The following is a 24,733-nucleotide window of genomic DNA, read 5'->3' as shown; positions in this document are numbered from 1 at the left end:
TTCCTCTTTTCCTAATTGAATACATTTTATTTATTTCTCTTGCCTGATTGTTCCGGCCGGAACTTCCAACACTATGTTGAATAGGAGTGGTGAGAGAGGGCATCCCTGTCTTGTGCTAGTTTTCAAAGGGAATGCTTCCACTTTTTGCCCATTCAGTAAATGATACTGGCTGTGGGTTTGTCATAAATACCTCTTATTGTTTTGAGAGATGTTCCATCAATTCCTAGTTTATTGAGAGTTTTTAGCTTGAAGGGCTGTTAAATTTTGTCAAAGGCCTTTTCTACATCTATTGAGATCATCATGTGGTTTTTGTCATTGGTTCTGTTTATGTGATGGATTATGTTTATTGATTTGCGTATGTTGAACCAGTCTTGCATCCCAGGGATGAAACTGATTTGATCGTGGTAGTTTTGATGTGCTGCTGTGTTCAGTTTGCCAGTATTTTATTGAAGACTTTCGCATCAATGTTCATCAGGGATATTGGTTTAAAATTCTCTTTTTTTGTTGTGTCTCTGCGAGGCTTTGGTGTCAGGATGATGCCGGCCTCGTACAGTGAGTTGGGGAGGATTCCCTCTTTTTCTATTGATTGGAATACTTTCAGAAGGAATGGTACCAGCTCCTCTTTGTACCTCTGGTAGAATTCGGCTGTAAATCCATCTGGTCCTGGACTTGTTTTGGTTGGTAGGCTATTAAATATTGCCTCAATTTCAGAGCCTGTTATTGGTCTATTCAGAGATTCAACTTCTTCCTGGTTTGGTCTTGGGAGGGTGTATGTGTCCAGGAATTTATCTGTTTCTTCCAGATTTTCTAGTTTATTTGCATAGAGGTGTTCACAGTGTTCTCTGATGGTAGTTTGTATTTCTGTAGGATCAGTGGTGATATCCCCTTTATCCTTTTTTATTGTATCTATTTGATTCTTCTTTTCTTCTTTATTAGTCTTGCTAGTGGTCTATCAATTTTGTTGATCTTTTCAAAAAAAACAGTTCCTGGATTCACTGATTTTTTTGAAGGGTTTTTTGTGTCTCTGTGTCCTTCAGTTCTGCTCTGATCTTAGTTATTTCTTGCCTTCTGTTAGCTTTTGAATTTCTTTGCTCTTGCTTCTCTAGTTCTTTTAATTGTGATGTTAGGGTGTCAATTTTAGATTTTTCCTGCTTTGTCTTGTGGTCATTTAGTGCTATAAATTTCCCTCTACACACTGCTTTCAATGTATCCCAGAGATTCTGGTACGTTGTGTCTTTATTTTCATTGGTTTCAAAGAACATCTTTATTTCTGCCTTCATTTCGTTATTTACCCAGTAGTCATTCAGGAGCAGGTTGTTCAGTTTCCATGTAGTTATGCAGTTTTGAGTGAGTTTCTTAATCGTGAGTTCTAATTTCATTGCTCTGTGGTCTGAGAGACAGTTTGTTGTGATTTCTGTTCTTTTACATTTGCTGAAGAGGGCTTTACTTCCAACTATGTGGTCAATTTTGGAATAAGTGAGATGTGGTGCTAAGAAGAATGCATATTCTGTTGATTTAGAATGTAGAGTTCTGTAGATGTCTATTAGGTATACTTGGTGCAGAGCTGAGTTCAAGTCCTGGACCTGCATATCCTTGTTAACCTTCTGTCTCATTGATCTGTCTAATATTGACAGTGGGGTGTTAAAGACTCCCATTATTATTGTGTGGGAGTCTAAGTCTCTTTGTAGGTCTCTAAAGACTTGCTTTATGAATCTGGATGCTCCTCTATTGGGTGCATATACATTTAGGGTAGTTAGTTCTTCTTGTTGAGTTGATCCCTTTACCATTATATAATGACCTTGTCTCTTTTGATCTTTGTTGATATAAAGTCTGTTTTATCAGAGACTAGGATTGCAACCTCTGCTTTTTTTTGCTTTCCATTTGTTTGGTAGATCTTCCTCCATCCCTTTATTTTGAGCCTATGTGTATCTCTGTACATGAGATGGGTTTCCTGAATACAGCACACTGATGGGCCTTGACTCTTCATCCAATTTGCCAGTCTGTGTCTTTTAATTGGGGCATTTAGCCCATTTACATTTAAGGTTAATATTGTTATGTGTGAATTTGATCCTGTCATTATGATATTAGCTGGTTATTTTGCCCATTAGTTGATGCAGTTCCTTCCTATCATTGATGGTCTTTACAATTTGGCATGGTTTTGCAGTGGCTGCTACCAGTTGTTCCTTTCCATGTTTAGTGCTTCCTTCAGGAGCTCTTGTAGGGCAGGACTGGTGGTGACAAAATCTCTCAGCATTTGCTTGTCTGTAAGGGGTTTTATTTCTCCTTCATTTATGAAGCTTACTTTAGCTGGATATGAAATTCTGGGTTGAAAATTCTTTTCTTTTAGAATGTAGAATATTGGCCCCCACTCTCTTCTGGTTTGTAGATATTCTGCCAAGAGATCTGCTATTAGTCTGATGGGCTTCCCTTTGTGGGTAACCCGATCTTTCTCTCTGACTGCCCTTAACATTTTTTTCCTTCATTTCAACCTTGGTGAATCTGACAATTATGTGTGTTGGGGTTGCTCTTCTCGTGGAGTATCTTTGTGGTGTTCTCTGTGTTTCCTGAATTTGAATGTTGGCCTTCCTTGCTAGGTTGAGGAAATTCTCCTGAATAATACCCTGAAGAGTGTTTTCCAACTTGGTTCCATTCTGCCCCTCACATTCAGGTACACCAGTCAAACGTAGATGTGGTCTTTTCACATAGTCCCATATTTCTTGGAGGCTTTGTTTATTTCCTTTTACTTTTTTTTCTCTAAACTTCTCTTCTTGCTTTATTTCATTAATTTGATCTTCAGTCACTGATACCCTTTCTTCCACTTGATCGAATTGGCTATTGAAGCTTGTGCATGTGTCGCGTAGTTCTTGTGCCATGGTTTTCAGCTCCATCTCATCATTTAAGGTCTTCTCGGCACTGTTAATTCTAGCTAGCCATTCATCTAATCTTTTTTCAAGATTTTTAGCTTCCTTGTGATGGGATCCTCCTTTAACTTGAAGAAGTTTTTATTACTGACCTTCTGAAGCCTACATCTGTCAGCTCATCAAACTCATTCTCCATCCAGCTTTGTTCCATTGGTGGTTAGGAGCTGCGATCCTTTGGAGGAGAAGAGGCACTCCAGTTTTTAGAATTTTCAGCTTTTCTGCTCTGGTTTCTCCCCATCTTTGTGATTTTATCCACTTTTGGTCTTTGAAGTTCGTGACCTACAGATGGGGTTTTGGTGTGGATGTCCTTTTTGTTGATGTTGATGCTGTTCCTTTATATTTGTTAATTTTCCTTCTAACAGTCAGGCCCCTCAGCTGCAGGTCTGTTGGAGTTTGCTGGAGGTCCACTCCAGACCCTGTTTGCCTGGGAATCACCAGTGGAGGCTGTAGAACAGCAAATATTGCAGAACAGCAAATACTGCTGCCTGATCCTTCCTCTGGAAGCTTCGTCCCAGAGGGGCACCTGCCTGTATGAGGTGTCAATCGGCCCCTACTGGGAGGTGTCTCCCAGTTAGGCTACACAGGGGTCAGGGACCCACTTGAGGAGGCAGCCTGTCCATTCTCTGAGCTCAAACACTGTGCTGGGAGAACCACTGCTCTCTTCAGAGCTGTCAGACAGGGATGTTTAATTCTGCAGAAGTATCTGCTGCCTTTTGGTCAGCTATGCCCTGCCCCCATGGTGGAGTCTACCTTGCTGAGCTGCAGAGGGCTCCGCCCAGTTCGAGCTTCCCCTGGCCACTTTGTTTATCTACTCAAGCCTCAGCAATGGCGGACACCTCTCCCCCTGCCGGGCTCCTGCCTCGCAGGTCAATCTCAGACTGCTGCACTAGCAGTGAGCAAGGCTTCATGGGCGTGGGACCCTCTGAGCCAGGCATGGGATATAATCTGGTATGCCATTTGCTAAGACCATTAGAAAAGCACAGTATTTGGGCGGAAGTGTCCCGTTTTTCCACGTACCATCTGTCATGGTTTCCCTTGGCTGGGAAAGGGAAATTCCCTGACCCCTTGCACTTCCCAGGTGAGGTGATGACCCACCCTGCTTCATCTCACCCTCTGTGGGCTGCACCCACTGTCCAACCAGTCCCAGTGAGATGAACCAGATACCTCAGTTGGAAATGCAGGAATCACCCATCTTCTGCATTGATCACGCTGGGAGCTGCAGACTGGAGCTGTTCCTATTCGGCCATTTTGAAATGGAATCCGGAAATTCTTTTCTTTAATAATGTTCAATATTGGCCTCTAATCTCTTCTGGCTTGTAGGGTTTCTACTGAGAGGTCTGCTGTTAGTCTGATGGGCTTCCTTTCGTTAGGTGACCTAGCCTTTCTATCTGGCTGCCCTTAACATTTTTTTCTTTCATTTTGACCTAGGAGAATCTGATGATTATGTGTCTTGGGGATTCTCTTGTTAAGTATCATACTGGGGTTATCTGCATTTCCTGAATTTGAATGTTGGCCTGTGTAGCTAGATTGCAGAAGTTCTCTGGGATGATACCCTGAAATATGTTTTCCTAATTGATTCCAGCCTCTCCATCTCTTTTCAGTACCCAAATCAGTCATAGATTTAGTCTCTTTACATAATCCCATATTGGAAGTTTTGTTCATTCCTTTTTCTCTGTTCTTGTCTGTCTGTAATTTCAGAAAGACAGTCTTTAATCTCTGAGATTCTTTCCTCTGCTTGGTTTATTCTGCTATTAACACTTGGAATTGCATTGTGAAGTTCTTGTAGTGTGTTTTTCAGCTCTATAATGTCAATTATGTTCCTCTCTGTACTGGTTATTTTGGCTGTCTACTCCTGCATTGTTTTATCATGTTTCTTAGCTTCTTTGCATTGGGTTACAACATGCTCCTTTAGTTCAGCAAAGTTTGCTTGTTTTCATCCACATTCTGAAGACTACTTTTGTCATTTCAGCCATCTCAGCCTCAGCCCAGTTCTGAACGCTTGCTGGAGAGGTGTTGCGGTCATTTGGAGGAAAGGGGGCACTCTGGCTTTTTGAGTTTTCAGTGTTTTTGCATTGATACTTTCTCATCTTTGAGGGCTTATGTACTTTTGACCTTAAGGTTGCTCACCTTTGGATGGGTTCTTTTGTGTTTTCTGTTGTTGTTGTTATTGTTGTTTTTTCTTTGTTTGTTTTTCTTTTAACAGCCTGGCCACTGTTCTGTAGGGCTGTTGTGTTTGGCTGGGGTCCATTCCGGACCCTAGTCACCTCGGTTTTTCTAGTACCTGAAGGTATCATCAGTGAATACTGCAAAACAGCAAAGATGGCAGCCTGCCCCTCTTTCTGGGAGCTCTGTCCTAGGGGCTACTAATCTGTTGCTGGCCTGAATGTGCCTGTACAAGGTGGTTGGAGACCCTGGTTGGGGTCACTAGGAATAAGATCAGAGACCTTCTTAAAGAATCAGTCTGGCTGCTTTTTGGTAGAGCAGCTGTGCTGTGCTGAGGATCCCTTCTGCCCCCAGTCCAAGGCCTACAGGGTGGACTAGCTGAGATGCCCAAACAGCAAAGGTGGCAGCCTGCCCCATCTCATGGGCACTCCCATTCTGGGGAGAAATTAGAACTCTGTCAGTCATAGAACATGGGCAGGAATGGCCAGGGGCCCCAGCTGGGAGGCTCTGCCCAGCAAGGAGGAATGGATCCTGCTCCCTTTTACAGAAGCAGTCTGGCCACACCTTAAGACAAGCCATGGAGTCCTTGGAACCATCTCTGGCCCTATCAGCTTGGACTCACCAAAGCCCGCAGGCTGGAATGGCTGAGTCACTCAAACAGCAAAGATGGTGACCTGCTCCTCCCCCTGAGCACCCATCCCAGGGAGAAATCCAACCTCTGTCCACAGAATATGAGCAGGATAGCCAGAGACCCTGACTGGGAGGATCTGCCCTGCAAGGAGGAGTGGATCGGGTTCCTGTTTGAAGAAGTAGTCTGGCTACACCTTGACAAAACAGCTCTGCTGTGCTGGGGGCTACCTCTGTGCTGGTCAACTTGTACTCTCCACAGCCAGCAGGCTGGAATGGCTTAGTTGTCCAAACAACCAAGATGGTGGCCCATACCTCTCCCCCAGGGAGAGATCAGAATTCTGTCCATAGAAAATGGGCAGGAGTGGTCAAAGGTTCCAGATGGGAGGTCCTGCCCAGTTAGGAGGAATGTTTTGGGACACTGCTTAAAGAGGCAATCTGACCACATTCTGGCAAAGCAACTATGCTGTGTTGTGGGGATCTTTCTTTGTCTGGACCATTTGGATTCTCCAAAGCTCATAGGCTGGAATGGCTGAACTGACCAAATAGCAGAGATGGTGGCCTGCCTCTGTCCCCCGGGGCTCTGACCCATCTCAGGCAGGCTCCACCCTGTTGCTAGTAGCTGGCTGGAATCCAAGCCAGTAGATCTTATCTTGTGAGGTGCCGTGGAAATGGGGTCCACAGACTGACACTGTTTGGCCCTCTGGATTCAGCTCCCTTCCTAGAGGTATATATGGGTCTCCTGCCTTGACGAGGATCCCAAAACCAGAGTAGGTAAAGCTCCTGGGTCGCTGTATGTGCCTGAGCAGCTGCTCTGCTGAGACTCCACACAGTTCTGTGTGTCGGACCCAAGGCCCTATGGTGTGGGCTCACAAGGGAATCTCTTGATTCAAGAGTTGCAAAGATCTGTGGGAGAAGTCTGATTTCCTGGGATCACACATTCACTCACCGCTTCCTGTGGCTGGGGTTGGAGGTTCCGTTGGCTCTGTGTTGCTCTCAGGTGGGCTATCACCCCACCCTGCTTTTCTATGTTCTCCATGGTTCGAGCTGTTTTCCTGATTAGCCTCATTGAGAGTACCTGGATATTTCAGTTGAAGGTGTGGTATTCACTTGCTCCTTTCATTCCTCTCTGTGAGAGTCAGGTACTGCAGCTGCTTCTGATTGGCTATCTTTGCCCCGTCCCCATCAGTTTCATTTCTAGCACGTCACACAAACCATAGCAAAATAAAATTTGTAATACGTGCTTGTATTAGTTTAATTACACTTAAGATTATGAGTCACAGAGACGCTTAGAAAATAATAGAAACTCCTTCTTTCTTTCCTTTATTGTCAAACTCTTAGTTACCTATCTGCTTCTGACCACAGTTAATTCACAACTCAGGGCTATGGTTTCGATAAGACCTAAAGAATTAAATCAGTTATCCAAAAAAAAGCCAAGCCCTAAATATGCCTACCTCAAATATATGTTATCTGTGCAAATTAAGGAAGAGTCAGGATGGAGGCTTAAAATGCTAGACAGTTGCTACTTACTTAATGTTACTTCTATGTCTACTCACCCATCTAACATAATTATAATCATCTTATTTGCCTACTCTCGCATGCTCATTCTATCTTTCCTGGAATGCCTAAATTCCTTCAGCCTATTTCTGTATCTTAACATACTGTCTAACCCTCTCCCTGTCCTGAGTGGAAGGGACTAACAGCTGTTTTTATGAACAGAAGTATCGGCTCTGTGTGTTTCTCCTATTTAGGCATAGATAAGAATCACAGGATTCTAAGGTTTGACGTTTCATTTGGCCTGACCATCCTCTCCAGGAATTCCCTTTTCTTTGTCCCTGTCAGGTGGTGTTTCCCCTTATTTAAACATCATCCTGTGATGATAAGCTTACTCCAGTAGGCATTTTCAAATTGAACTTCTCTCTTAGATTTTTCATTCGTTGAACCAAAATCCTTCTCTGTAATTTTTATCCTTTGTTCGTAGTTCTACTCTTAGGGTAGTATATCTTTTTCCTTTCCACATGTTAGACCTTTGTAGGTTTGTACCTTGCAGCACACATATCTTCTCTGCTCCAGATCAAATAGTATTCATTTCTTTCACCATTGGTCATGGAGCTTAGTTTTAAGCCCCTTTCATTTTTGTATTTATTCTCCTCTAGATACAGTCAGTGCCCCTGGTCTCCAGAGTCCGTCTCCGTTCTGTAAAATGGAGCCATGAAATGAGCAGGATGTATATACATATCCATACTAACTTAAGAGACACACGCACCTAAGCTTCTAAAGGGGAGAAGTGGGTTACATGAGATCATGGTGTGAGAAAGTGTTAAACAAATGAAAGGTTCTACTCTTCCAATTTTGGCCCTCTTTGGTTCCAGTGACTGGGGCACAAGGAGAAGACAAGAAAAGAGATACTAAAAATCAGTCCCGATTAGGTTTAGAGAAGTATAAGTGGAGATGAAGGTGACTTACATTTCATGCCCGTTCAGGAAAGAGTAACCCTTCTAATACATTCTTCTCAAAGAGTGCATGTTTAGTGGAACATCAGCCAATGATTTGTGGAGAAAATGCAGAGTGTCACCATCAAATGGGGAACATTGAGAAGCCTTCATTTTAGTGCATCCACCTTTCCTAACTTATTCTGCAGGTCTTTTTGCAGTTGAAGCCATAAGAAAGGCAGTTTGTCACTTCTTTTTGAAAGTCCAGGTTTGTGTGTACCAGCATTAGCAAAGCCAGGAAAGCATCTTTGATAGATACACTAATGGTGCTATGGGGTGGCCTCTCATGAAAGATCCTGGAAACCTAGAGGCTTATGAATATGGATACTAGAAAAACACTGCAGACTGTGTAGGGCCAATTCTAGAGTTTGAATACCTAAAAACTCACTTTATTATATCAAGATCTTTTTTAGCCTCTACAAGTAATATGTTTTTAACATGAAGGAAATAAATCATGTCATTGTTTAAAATTGCAAGGTATGTGTATATCAAGCAGCACAGACCTAAATTATGACTTTGAAGTTTTCTCACTGCAACATTTACAAACCCAGTCCAGCTTGTGGAAAACCATGGACATATTTTGGTTTGGCTCAGGACCTTCTTTTCATCTTCCAGGTCACTGAGTGCAAAGGATAAAAAAAACCCTGTAAATATTTTTGAAGCACAGGTTTATTTTTCCCTCTTGCAAAATTAAAATTGAATTATTTACTTTTATCCAAGGGAACTAATTTGTTCTAGACAAGAGGCTGACTCTCTACCACTCAAAAATGCTTTTTAGACCGATTTCATTCTAAAAAGAACTTAATGTTACTTCTATGACTTTTGACTTTGTAATTTCCAAAGAAGTCTTATTAGAAAATGAAAGATGACTGCAAAGGAGACTTTCATTCTCAACATATTTTCTAGCATTAGGGTTGGATCTTCTCTTTTCTATATGATTTCAAGTCTGGTTAGTTTGCACACATTACTGTGTGTCCCTGGTCTTCCTTTTGCAAAAAGACTTTCCAAGCTTCTTACCTATAAAAGTAGCAAAGGGTGTGTTTAGGTGTTGACATTTAAGTTCCAGTGCTTGTTATGCTTTTAGTGACTTTAACCTACCTGACTTTGTTCCCACACCTCTTGACTACAGACAATATTGTTCCTACTCCCCATAGATACAGTTAGAACCTGTGGAAATAAAGTGTCTATGTGACAGCACTAAAAATAAATACGTTTTTAAAAATGAGAAATTAACAGTGTATATCTGGGGCTGCTAGAGCAGAATTAAGAGTAGAGTCTGTGTGAAGAATTGGGTGTTTACTGAGCTGGGTCAGAGGAGGGTTATACTGCACTGACGTTGTGTCTCCTCTTTCTCTCATTGCAAACACACATGTACACCTCGTCTCTATTCTAGTTCCAAGTCTGCTGCTGACATTCTAGTGGTTAGGCCTAGCGTGCTTCTCCTTCAATCCAGTCCTGGACAAATGCAGGTTCTCCAGGAACTAGCAATTCTGAGGGGTCCACATACACTTCAAGCTTCTCTTCATTTGGGGAATCTCTCAGAAACCACGTTGGTCTGGGTCTATTTTTCTCTTACATTTGATTGATAGCTTGAGAAACCTCGATTGCTGTTCAGCCAGCATAGAACCCCTTTATGAGTTGGTAGCCTAGGTTGCTACTTTATAATATGATTTGAAAGGTACTTGAAGGCCCATGCTCCAAAGAATCTTGTTCCAGAGCTTGCTGGGCTAGCTTTAGGTTCACTATTTGACACCAATTTCTTTGTGTCAACATGGTTCTCTCCAAATTTCATTTTTACAAAGCAGACATTTCCTTGGGAAGACCAAGGCAGCTTGTTTTGGTCTGTAGGTGGGGAGGGAGTAGATAGAAAAAGAGACACTAGTGTTAAATGAAATTTGGCCTAAAGCTGCCTCCATATGTAACAAACTGTAACCTAACTTAATATGTAAATACACTGCAACGTAACTTGCAGTTAGTATATTCTTGGCATGACTAATTGAGTTTTGGCCAATCATAGCAGCTGAGCTTTCAGCCAAGCAGGGCCTGTAAACTGCTTAGACATGTCCAAATAAGGCAAATGCAGAGCTGTCACCAGTCAGGCTATTTCTACACATCACTTCCTTTTTCTGTCTATAAATACTGCTTGCTCATATTGCTGGGTGGAGCTTTCTTAACCTTTACTGCTTCAGAATGCTGCCTAATTCATGAACTGTTTCTTTGCTCAAATAAACTCTGCTAAACTTAATGTATCTACGTTGTTTTTGTTTGTTTGTTTGTTTTTGGGTTTGTTGTTGTTGTTGTTGTTTTTACTAGAATGAGAAAGACTGGATGATTAGACAAGATTTTTTATTTTTATTTTTGGTTGTCATAAGTCTATATCCGACTGACCTGATGTCAGGCCCCCTATGCCAGAGTTCATGATAGAACCTGCCTAACATGGACTCAAAGCTCTGGGGTGGGGAAGAGTGAGGAAGTCTGGCCTGGGAAGTCCTATAAATGGCATTGCGTACAGGACACTGCATCTGATTCACTGTAAGCTTTTAATGAGCTTTCTTCTACCTTCTGTCCTTTTGGTCCAGTTAGATACTTTTATACTGGGTAATATATTAACTAATCATGTTGCATCACCTGGAAAGTTGTTAGGCATTTTGAATAAGGGAACAGAGCTAGTAGGGCCAATTGACTGACCATACATAGTGCATGTGACAAATTTATTGACTTCCTAAATCTGCATTGAGATTTCTGATATAGCAGACTAATGAGGATGCATGTGAAAGAGCAGTGAATACAATTCACTTTGAAGTGAATTTTAGTGCCAAGCACTTCTCCCTGGCACTACCTTCCCAGGCCTTACCTCACCCTGCCCTTTTGGCTCTTTTGTTGATGTATCTGTTTCTCATCCCTATTGGTCAACATATTTCATTCAAAGGCGCATAGACAAAGGTATTGTCATCAGATTTTCAGGAGATTCATATCTCTAACAGATAGCTAATAAAATGAATCATGAAATTATCTCAACTATTGAATTTAACAAGATGACAGTTAGATAGTGATAAAATACACTGTGCATTTAGATGACAAAATGTGCTCACAAGTACAGCATGGGGAAAGATGTGACTTGCTAGCGCTTTATGTTAAAAACACCTGAAGGTTTTAACAAAGCCATTGGTGAGAAGCAACTGTGAGAAAAGCAAATACAGTCTTAGATGCAACAAGATTTGGATCATGAACAGTCACAATTAATTGCACTCTGAGACTATCAGGAAATGTGTTGTGCTTCACAATTGGGTCCTGCAAGACAGACGCTGATAAATTAGGATATAATCAGAAAAAGATGCATGGGAGTGTGAAGGTGTCTGAGCAACATATCCAATGTGGAAGACTGAAAAGAAGAACAGAGAAGTGAGTGAGTAGAATAGACTCGTTCTGTTTTGAGAGAGAAGAAGTAAGGCCAAAATGTTTAAATTGATTCAGTATGCAAAAACTAGGACATCATGTGACCTAGAGCGCTTCATAACACATGTTTGCAAGTACAAACTGAATGACCATCTGCGACATTGGCCACATCATATGGCATAGAGTAGGCATATGATAAATATTTGTTAAATGTTACATACATGTAGGTGGAATGCTAGGAATGCTGTAGAAAGAAATAGTGGGAGGCTGGGCTTGATTAATGGTTCTAAATGGTGTTCTGCAAGATTTTGGTCAATGCCCCCTGAAAACAACATTATATTGTCAAAGTGTCTTGCAAACCCCTGTGCTCAACAGACTCAAACAAATTCCTTTACTGATGGACCACACAGAGGTTTCATATATTACATTTAGTATATTAAACATATATTATATATGTATTTCTAAGAGGAGATATATAAAGACAATAGAACTTGTCTGGGCATAGAACAATTTTGGCAGCACACTGACTGGAGTATTATCACTTAGGATACTTGTTTGCGGAACATTGAACTAAATTTGCTTTATATTTTTGCCAATTCTCTTTTATGTTTTCAAGGAGATGGGTGCAGATTGCCCATATGCTTCTAGTAAACTTTGTAAGTTCTAGACCCATCTTTCTGGATCCTGTGGCTGTTCTATAGAAAAGTATTAACCAGGATAATGAAAAAATTATCTCCTCTTTTTCAGCTCTATAATTTCTTCTTTGGTATACTCTCATGTTTGAAGTCTCACTCCTAGGAGTAAGTACCAACATTTATGATTTTCTTGGAATACTTTTATAATACAAAATTATTATCTTTTAGGCTTTTCCAAGACTCCTCATAAGGAGGAAAATTCTCTCTCAGAATGCTTAAAAACACCAATGTACGCAAATTATTTTCCTACTTTATTTATTATAGGTTTGTGGTCACAAGGAGTAGTCATTATCCTTAGATGAAATGGGTAGGGACAAATTTCATGTATTGCTCTACCCAAAGTGAAGGAGTCAGAGGGTTTCTAGGCAAACAACATAAAAGTCTCCTGTATTAACCAAATGAGCAAAGAGCACATTTCTTGAACAGTATTTTTCGAAGCTTAACCTCATGTTTGAACAACCCCAACTGACTTACGTTTCTGGCTTTCTTAATTGTTGGTTAGCTTTCAATGCCTGAATTCAGAAAAATTAGAGATGGAAAAATCCCTCAACAGGTCACCCAGCTCATGTCTTTAAAGGAATTAACAGATGAATCTCATAATGTAGTCCCTGGTTTTAACATTCTTGAGGATGGACCAGGGGTTTCATTTTAAATTCAGAAATATTGGGGCCAATTTCAGTCCTAGGATGAATTCAGAGACCACCAAGACAGGTTCCTATGTCCTACTTCTGCTTTCCCATTACTCAGAATGTGTAAAGTCATAAACTGAGCAGTTAAGTCATGATACATCCTGGCTTTTCAACATGGAGCTGGCAGGGGAAGGGGAGATAAGAAAGATGCAATAATAAGACTGAAAAATGTCAGTGTCAGGGGAAGAGGGCTAGGTGTTTATATCCCTGCATTGACCAGTTTTTGGATATGGGCTGCTTCTGGAGAGAGATGCAAATTGGGGCAAGATGGCTTTCTTCAGCTAAGAGCAGTTTTAGGAAAGAGACTCAGGCAGCTGAGAAAACGAGTGCCTCAGTCCTGAAGGGATCTGGGCAATGCACCACATCATTCATTACACCCACCCATCATGCTTGAACTTGCTTCATGCAAACTGTTCCAGGAACAGCTTCTTCAAGATTCTGATTGGTTTAATAGAGAGGTTCTAGTCCTACTTTCCTGGATACTGTGGTTGTTTTATGCAAATGAATTTCCCAGTTTTAGTGTGCTGACTATCTCATCTTTCTCAGCTGTATAATTGATCCTTTGGTATATTCTCATGTTTGAGGTCTAATTCACTTGTAGGGTCAAGCCAGAACATGTATGAAGGTTAGTGGGATTAACTACAGCCTGTGTTGGTACAGATAGTTGCAAGGCCGCTGCTAATACTCATTGTTTCCCTCTTAAAAACTACCCATTCTAGATTTCACTCACTCATAGCATATCTGGTGGTCTTGATGTCTAACTGGTAAGGGAGTTAGAGCTCCTTTCTTGAGAGTTGGAGCTCCTGCGCTATGCTCTTCTAGACCATGGCTGATACATCTGTCCATTTAGTATCATGATTGGGCACAGGCATATTTTTTTTTCACTTTTTTTAAATTATATTTTAAGTTCTAGGGTACATGTGCATAACGTGCAGGTTTGTTACATATGTATACTTGTGCCATGTTGGTGTGCTGCACCCATCAACTCGTCAGCACCCATCAATTCGTCATTTATATCAGGTATAACTCCCAGTGCAATCCCTCTCCCCTCCCCCCTCCCCATGATGGGCCCCGATGTGTGATGTTCCCCTTCCCGAGTCCAAGTGATGTCATTGTTCAGTTCCCACCTATGAGTGAGAACATGCGGTGTTTGGTTTTCTGTTCTTGTGATAGTTTGCTAAGAATGATGGTTTCCAGCTGCATCCATGTCCCTACAAAGGACGCAAACTCATCCTTTTTTATGGCTGCATAGTATTCCATGGTGTATATGTGCCACATTTTCTTAATCCAGTCTGTCACAGATGGACATTTGGGTTGATTCCAAGTCTTTGCTATTGTGAATAGTGCCACAATAAACATACGTGTGCATGTGTCTTTATAGCAGCATGATTTATAATCCTTTGGGTATATACCCAGTAGTGGGATGGCTGGGTCATATGGTACATCTAGTTCTAGATCCTTGAGGAATCGCCATACTGTTTTCCATAATGGTTGAACTAGTTTACAATCCCACCAACAGTGTAAAAGTGTTCCTATTTCTCCACATCCTCTCCAGCACCTGTTGTTTCCTGACTTTTTAATGATTGCCATTCTAACTGGTGTGAGATGGTATCTCGTTGTGGTTTTGATTTGCATTTCTCTGATGGCCAGTGATGATGAGCATTTTTTCATGTGTCTGTTGGCTGTATGCATGTCTTCTTTTGAGAAATGTCTGTTCATATCCTTTGCCCACTTTTTGATGGGGTTGTTTGTTTTTTTCTTGTAAATTTGTTTGAGTTCTTTGTAGATTCTGGATAGTAGTCCTTTGTCAGATGAGTAGATTGCAAAAATTTTCTCCCATTCTGTAGGTTGTCTGTTCACTCTGATGGTAGTTTCTTTTGCTGGGGCACAGGCATATTAAGAGATGTTTCAGTGATATCAGATTCACTTTCCCTCCTTAGATTGTGTAACAGAAGCCCTACCTTCTCCTGATGAAATGACCTTCTCCCGACATCAATTACCCCTGTTATGAAGCCCTACCTTCTCCTAAAGTCCATTACCCCTGTTAGGAAGATGACTCCTTCATTTGCCACCTGGCATGAAGAGCCTGAAGTTACTGTGAAGCTTTAGAACGTAAATGAGACTTTTCCTATGTTCCATGGTGAAAATATTTCCTCTTCCTAAACCACAATTTCCAGGCCTATAGGTTAGAATTGTAGGGATTTAAAATATAAATTCCTCATGTGGTTTACAAATGGTGACAAGTAAGGTCACTCCTGCCTCCACACATTATTGTTGGACACATATAGTCTACCCATTGGGGACACAGCCCTATGCAATGCTTGGTAGTTTAGGGTATGTAACACATCCTGGATTATGGTGTCTCATTCTTGCAAGTGAAGCAGAGTAGATTAATCTGTTTTGTTCTGAACTGACATCAATGGCCAGGGATACTTACTGGTGGAAGGGACATGGCAGAAGGTATATCTAGGAATAATCAGATAGGTAGCAATGTCTGGGTTCCAGAGGAGGGCCATCTAGGATAAAATAGAACCCTAGTTCATAAATAGAGGCAAATAGAGGCAAAGCAGAGGCAATAGAGGCAAAGCTTCAGGGTTCCAAATCAACATGAATTTAGGATAGAATTCACTCTCATTAGAGTTCTGTATTATGACAAGGAAGCATTAAAATTGAAGAACTGATGGGAAGGCTACTAATGATGGATAATTAGGACATCAAGAACTTAAGGTACATATAGCAACAGATTACCTACAGAGTCCCTCCATTGAAAGGGTAAGGGTACATGATGCTTGCATATACTATTACTACTATTGCTACTACTACTACTGCTACTACTACTACTACTACTACTAGTACTACTATGTAAGAATGTAAGTTTAGCTCCATTCTAGTATGAATTACTTTGGCTGCAAAAATTTCAAACCCAGGTGAGTACAAAAATGAAGATAATTAATTTTCTAGTATTTTTTGAAACTGCATACTGCTCAACGTAGGTAGCCATGGCCTTGTGGAGGACAGGAAGAGTGAAATGAGTACAAACTAGCCAGTGCTCTTTACAGTGTTTGGCTATGAATCCTGCAGATTGCTCTTCACAGACAATTATAGATACTTGAGGTACAAGTATGACTCTCCAAAGAGTCATTGTCTTGCCGTTTTTAATATCCAGACCATAGTAATAGTACAATACAATAGAAATAGCTAACAACTATTGAGCACTTACTACATGCCAGGCAGTGTTTTGTGCACTTTACATATATAAACTTGTTTAATGTTGACAGCAACTCTAAGATAGGTACTAGAATAATCTTATTTTACAGGTAAGGGAATTGAGGCCCAGTGAGATTACTTTACTTGCCCAAGATTGACACATTCTCAGTGGTGGAGCTGGCATTAAAAACTAGGAGACCTAGCTACAAAGTACTTATTCTTAGACACTCTTCTAAGATGCAAGTTGCTTTTATGGTGGTGGCAGAGTAATCTGCTTATGTTTAAACACTTTGGTTCTCAGGCTAAATTAATCTATGGAAAAACCTTACCACGATGAGAAAAGGGGAAGAGAGTAAGACCTGTAACATGTTATTTTGTGTGTCTTAATTCTGAAAAACAAGGATATATCAAAAAAAGAAATTATAGAGCTGAGATGGTAGATAGATAAAATTTTGACTAAGGTAGAAACTACATTAAAAATATCTTCATCAGATTGGAAAGTGTAACTATACAATGGGAGGCTGGTAAAAATATATGAGCTATTTGTACACAACTCTTTAAGAAACTGGCTTAAAGAATTAGATTTTATGAGGTCAGTACAAGTAAATTGCTCAAGAAAATATAATTACCTGCCCTTGGGACAGTCACTTAAGTCACTTAGATTTTAAGCTCTCAAATTCTTCAGTTGAAAAATTAGGGGATTTAAATAGATTATTGCTGAACCTCTTGCCAACTCAAAAACTATAAAACTGGTGTTACATAATGAATAAAACAAGCTGGAGCGAGAAGATTCTGGAGCTGGAAGATGCTGGTTGACTATTCACTATTTACCACCTGAATGACTGTCACAGATTTGGTTCCCTAGGAAGTAGACTCTAAGATTTAGAGATTTGTGTGCGGGTGGTTTATTGGGGAACAATACATGAGAGGGGTGAGGAAAGTAGGACTAGCCAGAGTGAGCATTGGAACTGTGATGTAACTGCAGTATATGTCTGAGCCAATTTTACTGGTGAACTCTGAGGCTGGGATCACCATTTAAATAGTCCTGCCTGTTTTAATGGACTTTTAGCTAAGATGGAGTCTAAGGAACTAAGGCTCCATCTAAGAAAGAGGGATTTACCTTCTCTTCAGAAACAACTAAAGACACAGGCAATACATATGAAAAAATGGCTTTCAAGACCCTGGACATGGGGCAATTAAAGATGGCGATTGCTATAAGATGGAAAACAGAGTAAGTCCTATGACTTCTCCAGCTTATTGCCTTAAGGGAGTTTCTAGGCCATGGCTTAAGGAGAGGGAACCAAGGTGGAGTCCAGTGGACATTTTGAGTTGAGATGGAGTTGAGAGTTCTAGAAAAACATAGTGACTATATTTCACATGGCAAAATACTGCAAAGGAGAGAGTGAGAGGGATCCCTGGATGTCAGTGGAGGGTACTCTTGTGTACACATAGAGAACTGATTGGCATTTGTGTGTGGGGAGATTACCATCTAAGAGACATAGAGGAAACAGTGGCTGCTGTTAACTCAGGGCTACGATTATTGTCATGGGACATTGGGCGCAGTACTCAGAAAGGTCTTGCCTCAGTGTGGGGAAATAATTAGCCTTAGATTAAATACTGATTAATTTTATCCACATGATTTAACTGAATCCCAAAACAAAGCTCAGGAACACATACAGAAATAGAAGAATATCCAGTACACAAAAAGGTAAAATTTACAATGTCTGGCATCAAATAAAATTAAGCAAGAATGCAGAAAAGTAGAAAATTGTGATTCATAAGTAGAATAATCAACCAGTCAAATCAACCCATAACTGACATTATGTTAAAATAGTTATTGTAACAATTTAAATGTATCAAATACATTTAAAAAGATAAGCAGAGGCATGGAAGATATGAAAACATCCAGATCAAACTTCTGCTGATTAAAACCACAATGTCTGGGATGAAAAATACACTAGATGAAATTAATAGTAGATTAGATATTGCCAAAGAAAAGGTTAATGAACCTGATGACACATTAATAGAAAGTGTCAAAAATAAAACACACAGAGAAAAGCATTTTGTAAAAACTGAAATAACATCAGAGAGTTGGATTACTTCAAGTGGTCAAATGTGCATGTCATTGGAGCCTCTAAAGGAGAGGAGGAGTGAGGGATGGAAGTATTTGAAAAAATAATGGCTGAAAATTTTTCTAATTTTATGCAATCCAAGAAGGTCAATAAGCCTCAAGAACAAGAAAAATAATAAAAATCAAGATAGGTGTGAATCAATTTGGTCCAAAGCACTAACAAAGAGAAAAATGTTAGAAGCTGCCAGAGATAAAAGACGCAGTATATACAGTGGAACAAAGATAAGAATTACAACAAATTTTATATCAAAAAACTGTGCAAGCTAGAATTCAGTGGAATGTCTTAAAATAATTAAAAGAAACGTGGCAACTTGGGATTCAATATACAGTGAACATATCTTTCAAGAATAAAAACAAGCATACAAAACTTAAAGAATCCTGCAGACCTGAACTGTAAGAAACGTTAAAGGAAGTTCTCAGGCAGAAAGGAAATGATACCACATGGAAAGAAGAATGAAGAAACCAGGAAATGAAAACTACATGGGTAAATATATGAGATCTTTTCTTTCTTTTCTTTTTTATTTTTCTCTAGAGACAGAGTCTCACTCTGTTTCCCAGGCTGGAGTGCATTGGTATGGTCATGGCTACTGACATTACAGGTGTGGGCCACTGTGCCTGGCCTGGGATATTTTCTTATTATCTAAACTTTAAAAGAAATTATTAAAATTATTTAAAGCATGAATAATAAGCATGTAGCGTGGAACCTATAACAAACCGTAGAAGTAAAAATATAACATATGTAGAAGTAAAAAATAATTGGATTGTTTAGACTGTTTACATATAATGTGATTATTGATATAGTTAGGTCTATAAACTATTATTGACAGTTTTTGCCAATTGTTTTTTATTTGTCCCTTTTGTTTTCTCTTTTCCTTTCCCTCCTTTTTTCTCTTCTTCTAGATTATCTTGATTCAGAAACATTTTTGACTTTGATGCATAAGGATGAAAAAACAAATGAAGTGAGCCCTGTATTTGCCACAATTTGAAATTGTGAAATAGGAAACAGGAAAGTCCTGAAAAAAACATACCAGATTCCATTCACGGATTCCAAAGTAGAGGGTTTAGAGAATTTATGGCTGAGTGAGTGCTTTCTAAACTTCCTTCTTTTCATGTAGTTATTTTTCTAATCAATACTAGATATGAGATGAATAGAATCTCCTGTTTTGGGTAAGGTGGGCCATGATTTAAATATCTCAGTATTTTCCCAAAAGAAACCAGATTTGCAAGTGAAAGTATCACAACAGAAGTTTATTATGGAACAATCACATATGTTGACTCTCCTTTGACCCTCACTGCAGTGCACTTTCATTACTTATCAATGTGGGGGTGGGAAAAAGGGGTGCAGCCAGACAAGAGAATATACAGGAAACAAGCATTGTATATGAGTCTATGTATTTCAGTAATGCTGCTACAAGGGGATACAAAATCAGGTGCCAGACTCCAGAAAAAAGGAGATTTTTTCTTCCCCCAATCTCATTTGGCCCCTCGGCGCTCCCTGAAGTAGCGATTATAGGCAGCATTGTATCCATAAACCATGGCATAGCGTTCGCAAAGTCTGTAGTCATCACAGGCCTCCCTGTTGAGCTCGTGGACAGGCTTAGAGCGTTCTCGGATCCTAGAAAGTGGAAAAAGAGGCCAAAATTGAGAAACATAAAGTGGAAAAATAAGAAAATGGAAAAGAAGAAGAAAATATTGGGGAGACTTTCTCTCCATGCCCACCTATATTAAGAGATATTTAAGGAACAGGGAGAGGCCAAGTGTGGTGGCTCAGGCCCGTAATCCCAGCATTTTGGGAGGCTGAGGCAGGCGGATTGCTTGAGGTCAGAAGTTTAAGACCAGCCCGGCCAACATGACAAAACCCCGTCTTTACTAAAAATACAAAAATAGCTGGACATGGTAGCACGTGCCTGTAATCCCAGCTACCTGGGAGGCTGAGGCACGAGATAGTGCCACTACAATCCAGCCTGGGCAACAGAGTGAGACTCTGTCTCAGAAAAACAAACCAACCAACCAAAAAAACCAGGGGGGAAGGCAGAACAGGGGATTTTTTTTTTTTTTTAAATGACAATAGAAGTTTTCTTTCTGTCCTCCTTTCTCTCCTCCTTCCCTCTCCTTTCCAGATCTTTCCCCAAATAGTTTTCTAATAATTTAGCTGTTTTCTGAATATTATTTTTAAGTTTTTTATTTTAAAGTACAATTAGGAATAATGTATATGATGAAAAACCTGTTTTCCACTCCAATTCAGATCTGTGATCTACACTGGGAAAAATGAGCGCTCCTCATAAAGTTTCTTACTGACCTCTCTTGGACTTTAGCTCTCCATCTCTGCTGAGGGGATATGAAGGTATTTGCATTTCTCCTGTTAATGAAGGGATCTTGGAATAGAAAATAAATAAATGCAGTTTTAGTGACACATAGCTGAAAATATTTCCATGAATATTCCTCGACCCAAATATATTTGTAAGTGCCTTAACTTCTGCAACTCATAAACAGAGATTGGCAAAAATTAAAGGAGGATATAAAGTAGATTTCATTAACTTCCTGATCAAATGAAATCAGTAATCAATCTATGTGTCTTAGAGACTTGTCATATGGACTTTGTTGGTTTTGCCTTTGGACGATCGCTTTGCTTTTCTTAATCTCCGTATTTCTACTTGGTAGGTTTTAAATTCCTTTTGAGGAGAAATTCTCTGTCCTGAGGATTTATGAAGCATAACTCTAGATTGCTGGTACATGAACAGTTTAAACACTATAAAAATAATGAATAAATTAAAAACAAGAGTGATGTGCCATTTCCTCACATGTTCAGTCGTTATAAATCCAGCTATTCAATAACATTCAGCTGGCTGAGTATGCTGGCTCACGCCTGTAATCCCGGCACTTTGGGAGGCTGTGGTGAGTGGATCACTTGAAGTCAGGAGTTCGAGACCAGCCTGGACAACATGGTGAAACCCTGTCTCTACTAAAAATACAAAAATTAGCCAGGCATGGTGTCATGCACCAGCTACTCGGGAGGCTAAGGCATGATAATTGCCTGAACTTGGGAGGTGGAGCTTGCAGTGAGCCGAGATCACGCCACTGCACTCCAGCCTGGGCGACAGAGTGAGACGCCATCTCAAAAACAAAAAAAAAAAAAACAAAAAAGCCAAAAACCCAAAAAAACAAAACAGCACTCAGCTTAACGTGGCGCCTGTGGTCTCCCAGCTGACTTGGCGTCCAACTCTGTGCTTTACCATTTGTCATTACTCCTCGTTTTCCATCTGTGCAGTTGACATGGTGCCAATTTAAAATTTTCAAATGAGATTTTATGGCTTCTGAATATGTTGCCTGTAGCTTAAATCCCATATTGCACTACTTCAAGCTTAAAAAATTGCTCCTTTGGCAATTTTTATAGTCATTAGATTTAAAAATTTACTTTAGATTTTCAAAAGAGGCCCCCCTTTCCCTCCCTGTTATATATCTTACCATCTTGTTTATTTAAAATTAGGGAGAGGTTATTTAATGTAAGAGATTTAAATATTCACTTACTAAGTTCATAAGATTCCATGCTTTCATGCGATTCTGGAATTAAAAAAAAATCAATATATCACCGTTTAGCAATGATTCCTTATATCATTATTTATCAGTTTAGACACTGTAATAGTTTAAATTAAAGAGTGTAAAAATGTGAAGAATGTATTTAGCAGTGTGGTTATTACAAATTTCAGGAATTTGGGATTTATGAGGTTTTTCTCTAGCTCTGGCCTTGCTGTGGATATCTCTATATTTTAGTTTCTCTGATGTTGAAGAAGGGACTGGCCATTTTCAGCTAAAATTTCCCAAGGGCTATGACGTCTTCAGACAAGCAAAATAAGACACTTTAAGTGCTGTACAGAAGTCTCCAGAGAACCTTCTTCTCTGGATTATTCAGAGCCTGTTTGAGAACAGGGTGAAAAAGGATTAAGAAGGATCCAGAAGACAGCCAGGTTTCTCCAGGCAAGAGAACTACAGGGCAGCTGCTCTGCTGGGCTTACTAGGACAGGTTTCTAAGAGGGTTCCGAAAGCCTCTTAAGAACCTGTGTTAAATTGGCAGCCACAGAAACCACTGGCTCCAGCTGACAGCTCACCCTGGACATGATGCCAGTTCAGAGGGAGAACTGAAATGATATCAAAGCAGAAGTTTTCTTCTTTCTGCCACTCTCCTGAGCACAGCAGGTAAATTTTGGAATAAGAGGCTTCTATTAATATTTGCCAGCAAGTGAATTTTCTTCAAAAGTTAAAAAGGAGGTGAAGAAATCAAATCCTCTGATATAGGAAATTTGTGAATACAAGAGTGAGAAGCATAATCTTTGTTTGTTAATGTGATTTAAATTTAAAAACAGTGAAAATATCCACGTAATTGAAGCAAAAGACTGAAATAAGTAAATAACTTTGCTTCAGATTTCCTTTTATAAGCTTTGAACAAATGCAGGTATATTTAACAACATATAGAAAACAGGCAAAATTTATTTTCTGATAACAGAAGTTATGAAAATGATTATTTTCTAAAATTCTTTTGATGTAAAACTTTATTTTAAAAATTAATCAACTGAACAACATAGTAAGTTCATGATCTTGTCCAGTCCCTAGAAAGGGTTGTACTTAATACTTCACATGAAAATTGATTTTCTCAAAGGCAAGTGGTTTAAACAATACCCTTAACCCATTGATACCAAAGTCTAAATAAATATCCTTAAAAACGAGGATGCAGGGCGCTGGGAAATTTGATACCTTCTTTCTGAAATATCTGAGTTTCTAGATATATAGAGACTTACCACTGAACGGGTTTGCCTGTTAAGTTGCACAAGACTCTGGATATTTAGGATATAAAAAAAGACTTAATAGAACAGATCAGTTTCCGTGGAGACTGGGAAATGTGAAAGTAATGGTACTTTAAGATTATAACAGAGAAAGAGGGAAGAAGAGGAGGAGGGAGAGGAAAAATAGAAGTAAGCCAAAGTCAGAGACAGAAAAGTAAATACAGAGAAAAGTTTCTCACCATAACACGAAGTTACCACCGCTAAGGTGGCCAGGATGGCGAGAAGGACCAGGCTCTTCATGGTCTCGTCCTGCAGGTCAGTCTCAGGGTCTTGTGTAGCAGCAGTAGGGAGAGAGGCTCCTACAGGATGTTAGTGGAAGGCTGTGAGGTTTTTATAAGAACCAGAGCAGTTGGGAGGGGAAGAACCAGTGGGAGAGGGCTGGAGAAGGTGGGGAAGGGTTGGCACTGAACTAGCATTGGAACTTTTCCCAAACAGTCATTCCTTCCAGATATTATCTACTCTGAGTGGGCAGTTTTCCCTCACTCCTGGACCTGACTGTGCTACAGCAGGATGCTGCTCTGGTGCAGAAGTTGTGGCCATCGTATGCTTGGGGACAGACCTGGACAAAAGCCCACAGAGGGAGTTACCACGAACACATGATCTACCCTCCTGGCCAGGCCTTTTGGGTTTGGTCCACAGACAGAGCCCTAGTGTTCTGTTTGTTACCCTGATTGATTGATGAGAGGTTTTGGCGGGGAGAAAGGACTTCACTTTCTTTTCTTTTCTTCTTTTTAACCTTTGCCTCTTCTTCTAGGAGGACTTCACTTTCTATGCTGATTATAATTTAGACATCTTCCCAGTAGGGCTGAATCCTAGACCAGTCTATCAATCCCAGACTAATCAGGCATTCGACTGGGGATATGCATCTCTGGCATTTTTCCAAGGGTTCAGCAGGGTGGAGATAGCCAATGACCCATGAGTTCTGTTTCCTTAATCAACACCATGGTAACTTGCCCATCCAGTTTTGTGACATTAGTTCAAACCTGTACCCTAGTCCTCTCTTAGGCAGCGAATCAGTGGTGGAAAGTGCAGCAAGGATAAGAGGGCACTGTTCTCTCATTCCTGAGGGCATTATCTTGATAATTAACTAACTTGATAGACTTTTTAGTGAGTGGCAGATGTGCTAGGTGTTGTGGGGAATGTACAGACAAACAAGACACCTCCCTAAGGAGGTAAGTAATAGCTGCTTACTATTCACTTTGCTCGTTCACTATAATGTATCCTCAAGCATAGGTTTTCACTACACTGTCAGGCCCAGAAGTACTAGCTTATTTTCCCACAGGAGGATTTCAGTTTGATGCCGCTGGTTATCTTGTATAGAGAGCTCTTTTTTTTTTCTTCCTTTTTTTCCCCTTCTTTTGCAGTCACAAAATCTGTCCTACCAGATGTGCCTCTGTTGCTTGGGAACCCAACAGTTTTCTTTGCAGACAACAGACTTGAGTCACAGAGCAGCAGATAGTAGAAGAGCTGCAGCTTCGGGACCTCTGACTCTTGGACTGCAACAGCAATAGGGCTGGGTTGGGGGTGGGGTGGATGTATCTTTCCATACTGATGTATTTCAAGGAGCAGTGATG

At 40.2% G+C, this 24,733-nt stretch overlaps 1 protein-coding gene and 1 long non-coding RNA gene across 2 annotated transcripts; one reads left to right on the top strand and one right to left on the bottom strand.

The window, feature by feature from the left end:
• Positions 1-11,394: 11,394 nt before the first annotated feature.
• Positions 11,395-19,764, top strand: LOC117090461. Its single transcript, XR_004440018.1, has 3 exons — positions 11,395-11,605; positions 12,347-12,399; positions 19,222-19,764. It is a non-coding gene; the product is annotated as an uncharacterized LOC117090461 (long non-coding RNA).
• On the bottom strand, positions 19,549-23,528 carry MGP (matrix Gla protein). The gene is made up of 4 exons (XM_033222783.1): positions 23,339-23,528; positions 21,850-21,882; positions 20,621-20,696; positions 19,549-19,936 (listed from the first exon to the last, which is right to left on the bottom strand). Exons 1-4 carry the CDS (start codon positions 23,397-23,399, stop codon positions 19,795-19,797), a joined length of 312 nt encoding a protein of 103 aa, XP_033078674.1. The 5' UTR covers positions 23,400-23,528; the 3' UTR covers positions 19,549-19,794.
• Between the last annotated feature and the right edge of the window lie 1,205 nt (positions 23,529-24,733).

The sequence above is a fragment of the Trachypithecus francoisi genome, unplaced genomic scaffold, assembly GCF_009764315.1.
Source record: "Trachypithecus francoisi isolate TF-2019V2 unplaced genomic scaffold, Tfra_2.0 Lachesis_group11, whole genome shotgun sequence".
Classification (NCBI taxonomy): Eukaryota; Metazoa; Chordata; class Mammalia; order Primates; family Cercopithecidae; genus Trachypithecus; species Trachypithecus francoisi.
The sequence above is the reverse complement of the archived record's forward strand: the minus strand, read 5'-3'. Positions and strand labels throughout refer to the sequence as shown.